We start from the raw sequence: 12,226 nt of genomic DNA, 5'->3' as shown, positions 1-12,226 counted from the left end.
GACTGTGGTTAACTGGTTACTTTGTTCTCTGGGTATAATTATTTATATAAAGCAGATAATGAAATGATAGGTGATATAAATTCCAAATAAATTGACAAAGACACCACCTCTTTACTGAATTATGTTGACTTTCAAAAGTACAAATTTCCTTTCACATATTCTCCTAATAATGCATTTATGTGTTAAGTATTCCAAAAATATGGAAAGTGCATGGCAGCAACTGACCGTTTCTCCACATTGCTCAATAACAGGTGTCTTACTGGTCACACAAATGTTATAACAATTTTGCAATCATGTCTTTACCAAGGTTATCAATGTCAGTGTCATTTTGTAGACTTAAACGAGACATAGTTAAGATGCAATCTCTCCTGATTCAGTAAACTAGCTAGAAATTTTGATACACAATTTAAAAATCCTCAAAAATTAAATGGATCTTGAAATATCAGTGTGTTCCTGTATCTAAACAGGGCAGGTTAAAGTTATTATCTTGGGTTAGGAAGTTGCAGGAAAGTAGAAAGTATATTCTCCAGGTCAGTCTCTCCAACTGGGTCTAACACAGGGTTGCCAACTCACCAGAAAGCTCCAGGTATTGCTGTAGCTATTTTTAAAATCCTGGGCAGCTACAAGACCTAGAATCTTACCCACATGTAAACCGGACTGGACAATGCCACCAGGGGGTGCTAAACCACAACTGGAAGGATGATTTTGAATCAAGCAGTTTTATCTTCAGATCTCTGCCCGCTCTCTTACATGCTATGCTTTGTTATAGTGGATGATGAACATTATGGCTGTAGCTTTTTGCCCCTTCCCCAGTATGAAAAGAGAAAAGGAGGTAACTCTTCTTAAATTCTCAGAGAACGTCTACTGTATCTTCTCAGTAGGAGGAATGGATAATCTTCTTGGTTGGAGCTGGACATTTGTTGGAGTATAATTTACTAGTGGACATGGTTTTTCTATGTTCAAATCCAAACACCAGCTGCTACCTTTTATTTTTAACCTGTATGTGCTCATACCAAAGGGCTCCTCTTGTGCCTTCCTCAATTCTCATGCTCAGGAATGATAGATCTTTTAGTTTCATATCTCTAGGGGGTAAGAAGACCATGAAGGGGGAAGTGGGTAAAACGGTGGGGGGAGGGGAGGACATTTCCTTCTCCATGACATCTTCCATATCTGATATGCCACCAATTCATACTTTCTTCTCTTTTATATGTAAACACCCTGACATCTCTAGGCACTCTTCAAATATCTTTTGAACAAGCAAAATCAGGAAATAAGGAACACTTCTGTAACCTTCACAACCTCATCTCTATGACTTCCCAGCATTCTCTCTATCCAAGACCAAAGGCTTTATAACCTTGCATTCTCATAACTTTTTTGAATGTGAGGTACTAGCAGGAGTGGTGGCCAGATTGTGAATTTGATGATTAAGTAGCAGGCCTTTGCTCAACCTAATTTATCCAAAATACCAAATATATAAAACAAAAGAACCTCATGCTCAGTTCCAGATCCCCTCTGCTGAGATTAGTAGGCCCACAAGTGGACACTTTCTTGATAATTAGTTCTGCAGAAAACAGGAGAGAAGCAAATTGATACTAATGAGATGTAGAAATCTATTTTGAACAAGGAGGCTGGTGTTCTCAGATTTTATGGCTTTTTTTTTTGAGATGGAGTTTCACTCTTGTTGCTCAGGCTGGAGTACAATGGCAAAATCTTGGCTCACTGCAACCTCTGCCTCCCAGGTTCAAGTGATTCTCCTGCCTCAGCCTCCCAAGTAGCTGGGATTATAGACGCCCGCCACCACACCAAGCTAATTTTTATATTTTTAGTAGAGACGGGGTTTCACCTTATTGGCCAGGCTGGTCAATCCTCAGGTGATCCACCCACCCTGGCCTGGGATTACAGACATGAGCCCTTCATTTAGTTAACAGAATTTATTGATTTTCCCCCAGAATTTTGTAGTTCATGTTTTTCCAGGAATGATCAAAGTAAGTTTTTTTCTGGAGTCACAGAAATCTGTAAGTCTAGGGACTAACAACTATAACTAGAAAACTTAGAAGCGAGTTTTGTCAATGTCATCTCATTTTCCTGAGTGTAAGAATCTTCTGTTCTACAAGCTTAGAGGTGGTAACAGTGACCTGACTTGATATGTAACAGAATCCAATGCAGTTCCAATCCTGGTATCCATGTCCTTCAGTAGTTCCCTGAACTTAAATAGGTAGGTAATTTCTAGTGTCAGGCAGAGATTAACTTTGACAGTTTTAGCTCATTTTGATCATCCAGTGTTAAAAATCATAATCCAGCAATGCCCATAACCTCATCAAAGACTATGATCTTTCTTCTTTCCTTTTTTTTTTTTTTAAAAAAACAAACCTGATCTAGTAGAAGGACCTTTTCAAATCAAAGACCTCCTATCCTAAATCTCTTATCCCAGAACTTCTTTTAACCTAAAAGCAGGGCAGGGGAAGACAAAGCTAAAGAGTTTGTATTTCCTCCAGAACTTGGCAAATCTGCAAAAAATCTCTTTCCCTTTCAAAGCTTCCCTCCCATTTTTGACCTCTATTTAGGAGGAGTGGGAATATGAAGAAGTGTAAAGGTGACAATTTTCTTTACCCACTTGTTAAAATATTTAAGTACCAGTTAACTAGCCGGCCAACATGGAACGGGTATAAAGACCCAATCTCTGCCTCGAAGACCTACCATCTAGCAGACAGAGAGGGACATGCTAACAAATAGGGGCACTAGGTTTTTAGACTGCTATGACAGAAGATTTAACAAAGCACAGTGGGAGAACAAAAAGAAGGGGTTAAATTTAGCTGGTGGTGGAGTATGTCAGGAAAGACTTCTTCAGGTTGGCAATTTGGCCTGAATCTAGGAAAAAAGATGAATGGGGCCAGGTGGGAGTAAAAAAGGGGACCATAGACAGGAGGAGGTGTGTAAAGATGGACAGAAAGCATGGTATCATAGACACTACAAAAACGAGGAAGTGCCGAGACAGTGGACAAAAGTTTCAAATGACAAGATTAAATATGATAAAAGAGTTCCCTGGATTTGGGAAATGGGAAGTTATCCTTGAACTTTGCTAGAGCCATTTCAATGGAGTAGCAGGTCAGAAGTCTGGCTGCTATGAATTTAAAAGGATGAAAAGAGTAAAGAAAAATATTTTAGAGTAAATGAAAGACAAAAAAAAAAGGTGACAACAAGTTTAGACTGTTTCTTGGAGTCATTTGCCTTTTTACTTTCAAGCGTACTAGTTCAGGTATGACAAGGGTTACTTACATAGGATTTACATTTCTATGAGAAAATGACTCCCAATTGCCATCTTAAAAACTTAAAAACAAGTTTTTAAACACAATCCATTCTTAATTTAAAGGTTGCCTATATTATTTCAAACAATACAGGCAGCCTTTTAAATATATGTTTAACAATTATTAAACATGTTAATTATCAAATATTAATTAAACATGTTAATATGTTTAATGTTTACATGTTATTTTAAATATAAAATCAACATTTCTACAGATTCACTCTGCCATCACTAACTTGTCTTTCATATCCTTCAAAATAAATAACACCTGTAATTGTTTATAGTAGAAAAGGTGCTTTATTTTACATATCATTGGTACACGATACATAAAACTGCCTAAAATCAGTCTTGGAAAACACAACAGTCAGTCAATTACACCTTAAAGGGTCAAAGACCAAGTCTATTTTGCAATCTACTTCATTTATGATCAAATGACTACAATAATTTTAAATACTAATAAGCTCTTCATATCCAATGTTACAAATGATTTTTATGTTACAAGGGCTGTAATTTATTAAAATAAAAATATCTTTAGCTATAGACCTTATTTCTAATCAGAATGAATCTTTGCTAGTCTACAAGTCTTTGAAATAATAGATCAACAATTTCGCCTTCCTATAGATAATTGTATTTATGTAATTGGGTAATGAGGCAGGAGTCCTTCATACATGCAATCAGATTATTTCAATTTTTTAAAAAATGCAGATAAAATTGAGTTTATATATACCCTATGTCTAATTAAGTTGCCAAAGAAGTTTATTAAACTAAAATGAAGCCAATATGATATTTTAGAAAACATAATTCTGAGAGCATGCAACATCAAAAATACTTTCACTACTTATGAGAGCCAGAGTTGCAGCACACAGAAGAGGACTGGCACAAAGGCTGTTCCATTTGAATTGCTTACCCAGCTGGGAAGAGTAAAGAAAGTCATTTAACTCAGTGCAAATCCTATGAAAAATATCTGCATGATACAGCCTACTGCTACACAGAGGGATCTTCACTTAGAAAATGTGCAAATCATAAGAAGCTAAATGCACTTCTTTTGCTATTTACTCCAATTCATTCTATTCATCAGCACACAGCTCTAAGATCTCTTATTAACTACTAATGTCAAAGCCACAGATTTCTTAATGGCATTTTTAAGTCACCAATCCCTTATCACAGAGATAAATACGACTGGTGCTTAATGTACAAATGCCAAAAAAAAAAAAAAAAAAAGAATCTGGGCTAAGTATCAAGGCAAAAACATTTATCATTTTAACAAATCCCTCAGTATAGAAAGACTTCTCTTCCCTCTAAAAAGTAAGTCATATGTTAGAACCACAGGTTCAGAATCACCTCCTGGTCCAGAAGAGTGGAGGCATTTAAGCAAAGTAAACTGAATCAAATACTAAACAGGTATAAATGTGCACACTCAAACAAATATTCTATCCTTTGCTTAAAATCAACTTATTCCTTGTCATTAGAAGTGCTTCAAGACGCACGTTGTTAATTAATGCAGAAAAGAAAGCGTTGAAAGCCAAACTTTTTCTATTAAAGCAATAGATCTTTAAAATAATTGGGCTTCAAACATATACTTTTAGTATAATTTTCCATTCATTTTCTTTTTATAATTAAGTATACACATATACACAACAAACCCTAATATTTAATATGTGCAAAATTGCTTATCATGTATTTTAACTTTGGTTAAGTATTTGTTTAGCCTATATCAGACACATTACAGAAGCTAGACAAATGATTACAAACATAATAATGAGGTAAGTTAAAATTCTACTAGTGCAAAAAGCAAGCATATGCCAAAAGCAAAGCATATGAATTAAACAAATGCAGAATGAAGCTCTCACCAAGGGCATTGCTGGGATAACAAACCAGAGAAGCTCCTTGTAAACATTGTAAAGTACACATTTAAAGAGTAAAGATTCATACAGCCACAAAAAAGGTATTCTAACAACACCATAGTAGTGCATTTATTTTATCTTTAGAGTTTGGAAACCACTTATTATGTGTCTAACAATTTGCATATTTTCTTCAAGAGAAACTTAGTGAGACACATTAATTACAAATACTGTAGTATAAAAATCCCAGTTCTTTACAAAAATTATATATTAAAATATTCTATACACTTTAAATTAGTAACTGGAACACACATATATATCAATTCTGCACAATTAAATCCATCTTTGCTGGGGGGTATTATACATGAAATTTGAGGACATAGCTACTCAGTCAACCTAAACTGGCATAAGGTTATGTGGTATAAAAAAAGATAGACCTGTGCCCCTGCAGTTATTGAAGCTCTTAGTTTGAAATATCTTTTCTGCAATTATTGCTCTGTATATTAATTCCAGGTTTAAATAGGCAGTGGAACCATGAAATTCCTAAAAAGTTTAAAACAAGTTACCTGTAGCAGAGTGTTTATAATACCTATCTGTATCTTTAAGGTTGTAATGGAACCTGAGTTAGCTGTCTAATGCTTATATTTTCATAGTAAAAAAGTTTATACAATTTCAAGGTAAAAACAATGCAAAAATAAAACATTTAGAGCATTTACAAAAATCTTACAAATGTTTAAAACACCATTTTAAAACTTGTGTCCTGTTAAGGTGCTTGTTTCTTTCTCCAGTAGGAGGACATATACTTTAATTTTGAATTCAATTATGAAGATTTTAATTTTAGCAAAAGCAAAATTAGAGCCATTAAGACAGATGAAAATGTTCAGGGATATATTTCACTTCTACTAAAAACACAAAATCTTAGTGCTGAAAGGGACCTAAAAGATAAACGGTTTTCACTCTCTCATCTGTTATGAGGAAAATGAGGGCCAGATAAGTTAAGTGCTTTGGCCAAAAATATATTCAAATATATTGGCCTGGTAAGAATCAAGAAAACTCATTGTTCTTATTGTATTTTACCATGATTCTTGGAAAATAATAAAAGTTCAAAAGCAGTTTCTAAACTTGCCTCTTTCTTTTTTAATTTCTTAAGCTCTGTGCTAACTGTAAACAAAGAAAGGAATCAAACAACTACTAGAATTATTATAGTATCACACATATTATCCAATAGAAGACAGCTGTTAGAGGAACACTGCTCATATAGAATAAAGATAGAGGGAGTACTCAAAGATAGGACATTAACAAAGTAGAGAACATTTACTATATAAGACAGCATAGTATACAACAGCCAGTTACTAGAATTATCTCAATAACTCTAGGATGACTGGGTTACATAGCCCTTATAAAATATATTGGGGTAATAAAGCTTTCTAGCTTTTATCTTAATTTCACTGTTTTTCTTTATAAAAGAGCTATATCTGTAAGGAAGAACTCATATACTAATTTTCAGAGAGTCTTTGCTTCTTTTCTTTTATTTGGATCTATAATTCAGCAAATACATTTTAAGAACAATTTACAAACTTAAGTTCATAACTGCTGGAAATACAGTCAGAGAATACTCTTTTAAATGACAAATCTTCATAACCAGTTACTAATAAATAATCATAATCACAATAGCTTCAGTAAAAAAAAATTCAATTTAAAGGTGCTTTCTTATTGTTACCTTGAAGCCACCGAACTTGTGTAGCTGGTCCATATCCCTTTTCATTCTTTGCTGATATCCTGAACACAATGGCAGGCCTGGATGTATAATCAATATGTGCATTTGCAAGTTGCCCAGCAGTTACTGTACATGATGTCTTAAGACCACAATAAATCCTCATGAACACAAGTTGACTTGGATTATCTTGTATCTGTGCTGTGCGGATAGCCAAGTAGGCTGAATATTCCAAAATATTTCCAGAAGGTGAAGTTGGAGGTTCCCAGGAAAGGTGGATACCTTCAACATTCTTGAAGAGGGCGGGAAAAAAAACAGGTTAAAGGTTCTTAAGTTTCCTCTGTTATCACTCATTATGTTGAGTCTATCCTTAGAATACAAAATGCTCATTTTTGCTAAAATAATTGCATTAGATGTTAGATCTTTTTTTGTTGATTTTTAAAACCTACCTCATTTGAATCTACAATGTTTAATTCATGCTTGCTTTCCAAAAACAACTAAGTTTAAATGTCTACCTGTAATGTCCCAAAACGGGGATTTTTATTTCCTAAACAATCTCTAGGGAGGGACGGGACATTAGGATAAAATATAATTCAGTTTTGAGTGCTCTATTAAAATTCTCCAGCCAAATGTTTTCATTCCATAATAACAAGAACAAATTTAGAAGCATACCAGATTTCCCTGCCTTTCTGTGATTTGGATGCTGTAATTTTGCTTGAAATCACATGGACACGTAGAGGCAGACAACACACACTGGGGCCTTTCGGAGAGTGGAGGGTGGGAGGAGGGAGAGGATCAGGAAAAATAACTAATGGATACTAGGCTTAATACCTGGGTGATGAAATAATGTGCACAACAAACCCCCATGACACTCATTTACCTTTGGAACAAACCTGCACATATGCCCCTGAATTTAAAATAAAAGTTAAAAAACTATGAATGATTAGCTAAAATTATTTTTTAAACTTTTAATCCATTCTTTTAGGTATCTCTCATTTCATAAGATGGTAACAAGAATTTCTAAACTGACAGTTTACTTCACATATGAAATTTCAAATAATTTAAAATCAACAAGTCTTGACCCGATGTCTCACCTTTGAAATTCTGACTGCAGAAGGAGCTCCAGGAAAACCAGGAATACAAGTTTTAAATTCACTGATTTTGCTGAAAGGACCTATCCCACAACCATTGATTGCAGCAACCCTGAATCTGTATCCTGTGCCTGGAACAAGATCTTGTTTCTTAAGCAAGCTGTAGTCAGGTACATCTGCATTTCCTACCTAAAATGTAATATATGCAAAAGTTAAAGAAAAGGTACAACTAATATTATTAAAGTTTCAAAAATTAATTCAATTTTTATTAAACAAAAAAACTTTTAAAACATAAATTATGTTTTAAGGTTCTGGTTCACATTTATCTCCCTCTCTCTCACATGGAATGAACCCTCCAATAGAGAAGCATACATCTGCTCCTTATCCAGAGGCGAGCACTCTTTCCAACTGAGAATCACTGATTATACAGATGAATGTAAGAGCATTCTTCACGTGAACAATGTGAAGGTAGAAAAAAAGCTGACAACCACTATAAACAAAGTATCAACTATCCCATCATGATGTAAACTTATCTTGAAGCAGAAATCTCAGAAGATATACTGTCAAATAATAGTCTGCCCAGGAACAATACCCTTTAGAGACAGGCAGGCAAGCTTGATAGAAAAGGAGGGACTAGCATGTAGTACAGAGTGTTTTTTGTTTTTTTTTTTGAGACGGAGTCTCGCTCTGTCTCCCAGGCTGGAGTGCAGCGGCACAATCTCAGCTCACTGCAACAGTCCGGTTCCCAGATTCAAGCGATTCTCCTGCCTCAGCCTCCCAAGTAGCTGAGATTACAGATGACTGCCACCACACCCAGCTAATTTTTGTATTTTTTAGCAGAGACAGGGTTTTGCCATGCTGGCCAGGAATTCCTGACCAAAGGTGATCGACCCATCTGGAACTCCCGAGCAAAGATGATCCACCCGTCTCGGCCTCCCAAAGTGCTGGGATTACAGGCATGAGCCACCACGCCCGGCCTATAGAGCATTTTTTAAAATTAAAATTCAGCAGACACCAAATAAATGTTAAATTAGATTATATACTCTAGGTAGGAAGATAATAACATTTACAACTTTCAAACAATTTTTACATATGCTCCCTAACTCTCCTAGTTAGACAGAGAGTGCCAATGTGTTCTCCTACTTTAAGGGAGCCATGTCATCTCTACTTTACAGATGAGGAAACTGAGTCTAGGAGAGATTAAACAAGTTGACTTGCCAAGATCACACTGCTGAATGCTGGAACTAGTGATTCAAACCTAAGTTTACTAGCTCTAAATTTTAGGCTATTTTTTCTTTTAGGAAAAATCAGGTAGCTACTAGGCCCTAGACACAGACACGTCTTTATATATGAAATCCAACTACAGTGAGAAATTTCACTGGGCATAATACTAATTATTAACTAGAATTTCTATTTTTGTCAAGAGTTAGAAAAATGCTATATGAAAAAGAGGGATATGAGGAGTAATAGTAGAGCAACTAAAATACATATAAATATATAGGATATATTCCCCATTTGTACATATCTTCAGGAGATTCAAAATGAACATCTATTTCCTTGGCAATTCTCTCTCAGAAATTCTCCATTTAGTAATTTTTTTATTTTTATTTATTTATTTATTTATTTTTTGGAGACAGCATCTCACTCTGTCATCCAGGCTGGAGTGCAGTGGCCTGAACATGGCTCACTGCAGCCTTGACCTCCTGGTTCAAGTGATCCTCCCACCTCAGCCTCCCAAGTAGTTGGGAGCAGAAGCGTGTACCTTGCCCAGCAAATTTCTTTATTTTTTGTAAGACAGGATCTTGCCATGTTGCCCAGGCTGGTCTGGAACTCCTGGGCTCAAGCTCCTCTCACCTTAGCCTTCCAAAGTACTGGGATTACAGGCATGAGTCACTGCACCTGGCCTTTATAAATTTTTTCAATGTGCTTTGGAGCTGTTATCTATGTAATAATTCTTAGAAGGTTAAATGTCTAATTTACATATATATAAAATATCTCATATATGTATATGAGGTCCTCTTTAAGGGGTTTCAGCATCAAGGGAATATTAGATTGTATTTAATAGCGTATCAGGGCTTTTAGATTTTTTTAAATTGTAAAATCAGAAATAAAAAATTTTTTTTCAATAGAAAAAAAAAGGTCCATTCTCTAGACACACTGGTTAACAAAATCAGAGATATTTCAAAAAACTCTTATCTGTGCTAGTCAGACTAAATTATTTATGACTCAAAACCCAGCTCATTGGCTGGGTGTGGTGGCTCATGGCTGTAATCCCAGCACTTTTGGAGGCCGGGGCGGAAGGATCACTTGAGCCCAGGAGTTGGAGACCAACCTGGGCAACATGGTGAAACCCAGTCTCTACAAAAATTAGCTGGTAATGGTGGCTTGTCCCTGTAGTCCTAGATACTCAGGAAGCCAAGGTGTGAGGATAACTTAAGCCCAGGAGATTGAGACTGCAGTGAGCTCTGATCGCACCACTGCACTCCAGCTTGGGTGACAGAGCAAGACCCTGTCTCAAACAAACAAACAACGAACAAAAAACTCTCCATCCTCAGTGATTGTATAAGTTTTTTTTTTTTTTAATTTAGAGATAGGTATTGCTATGTTGCCCAGGTTGGAATGTAGTGGCTATTCACAGGTGCAATCATACTGCACTGCAGCCTCAAACTCCTGGGCTCAAGCAATCCTCCTGACTCAGCCTCCTGAGTAGCTGGGACTGCAGGCATGCTCCACCACACCTGGTTCAAAGATTTTTTAAATGACATGCTTGTGATGTAGTCCATACAAAGGGCCTTAACAAAGAATACAGTGTAACTTGGTGATATGATTTGGATCTGTTTTCCTACCAAATCTCATGTAGAATTGTAATCCCTAGTGTTGGAGGTAGGACCTGATGGGAGGTGATTGGATCGTAGGGGCAGAGTTCTCATGAATGGTTTAGCACTATCCCCTCTTAGTATTGTATAGTGAGTTCTCATGAGATCTGGTTGTTTAAAAGTGTGTGGCACCTCCCCACCCCACGCATTGCCCCTGTTCCTGCCATGTAAGACATGCCTGCTTTTCCTTCACCTTCTGCCATGATTGGAAGTTTTCTGAAGCCTCTCCAGAAGCTGAGCAGATGCCAGCATCATGCTTCCTGTATAGCCTGTGGAACCTTGAGCCATTTAAACCTCTTTATAAATTATACAGTCTCAGGTATTTCTTCTCTTTTTTTTTTTTTTTTTTGAGACGGAGTCTTGCACTGTCATCCAGGCTAGAGTGCAGTGGCGCCATCTTGGCTCACTGCAAGCTCCACCTCCCGGGTTCATGCCATTCTCCTGCCTCAGCCTCCTGAGTAGCTGGGACTACAGGTGTTTGCCACCACACCCGGCTAATTTTTTGTACTTTTAGTAGAGATGGGGTTTCACCGTGTTAGCCAGAATGGTCTCGATCTCCTGACCTTGTGATCTGCCCACCTTGGCCTCCCAAAGTGCTGGGATTACAGGCGTGAGCCACTGCACCCGGCCAGTCTCAGGTGTTTCTTTATAGCAATGCGAGAATGGCCTAATACATTTGGTATACAGAATTCACAATTATATAGATTGTGGCTGGATCCCAATTTTACTCATTCAAGTGACCTGAATCAGGGTTCTAAAAAAGAAATCTCATTTTTAATTATTTTTTTCTTTCCCTTTCTTAGTTATTGGTAAAGAAAAATTTCATCCTTGAGGCTTATAATTTACAATGTAGAAAATACATCAATAGCTACCTTTGAGATGCTTTGCTTCCCTTTTGGCAGCAAATAAAACTGGCTCACCAAAGCTGTATTATTTTTAAAAATTCCCACATCACACCATTGTCGTTCTCCTGCTTTCATTGTGGCCACTGGATTTGAAGGAGTCTCTTTCTAATTTCAGAGAAAAAAAATTTATGAAGACTCTTATTGAATATATGAAAAATTTCAAGATTTAATAAGTCCATGCAGTGATCTACAAGTAGGTATTTGGATAAACACCACAACATTAACAACTCATATGTAAATAAAGTCTTAACAGATTAGGTCAACTGACAGTGAAACAGGGATGCCAATTCAAACACAGGAGTGACAGGCATTCTCCAAGTCAGTAGCTCTGTACTTTCAACCTAGCTGGAGTTAGCATGCTTTCCAATCAGTGATATGTTAAAATGCCAGCTATTTTATAGAACACTGTCATTTCAGAGACTCTCTCAGAAAATGTAATTCCTTTAGCGTTAACATTACAACTTGCTCCAAAAGGAGCAAATAAAGAAAAATTCA

General features: G+C 36.4%; 1 protein-coding gene across 3 annotated transcripts in view; it reads right to left on the bottom strand.

The window, feature by feature from the left end:
• Window positions 1-3,581: 3,581 nt before the first annotated feature.
• Window positions 3,582-12,226, bottom strand: part of HCFC2 (host cell factor C2) — a 42,868-nt gene continuing 34,223 nt past the window's right edge. The window contains exons 13-15 of one of the 3 annotated variants that reach the window (XM_003907068.5): window positions 11,699-11,836; window positions 7,954-8,139; window positions 3,582-7,151 (exon numbers count right to left, since the gene is read on the bottom strand). In XM_003907068.5, the coding sequence (XP_003907117.3) occupies window positions 6,837-7,151; window positions 7,954-8,139; window positions 11,699-11,836 (639 nt within the window). In that variant the 3' untranslated portion in view covers window positions 3,582-6,836. Of the gene's footprint in view, window positions 7,152-7,953; window positions 8,140-11,698; window positions 11,837-12,226 lie in introns of those variants that run through there. The other 2 variants (XR_002515969.2, XR_004176299.1) reach the window with 2 other exon arrangements.

This window comes from Papio anubis, chromosome 9 (genome assembly GCF_008728515.1).
Source record: "Papio anubis isolate 15944 chromosome 9, Panubis1.0, whole genome shotgun sequence".
NCBI lineage: Eukaryota > Metazoa > Chordata > Mammalia > Primates > Cercopithecidae > Papio > Papio anubis.
The sequence above is the reverse complement of the archived record's forward strand: the minus strand, read 5'-3'. Positions and strand labels throughout refer to the sequence as shown.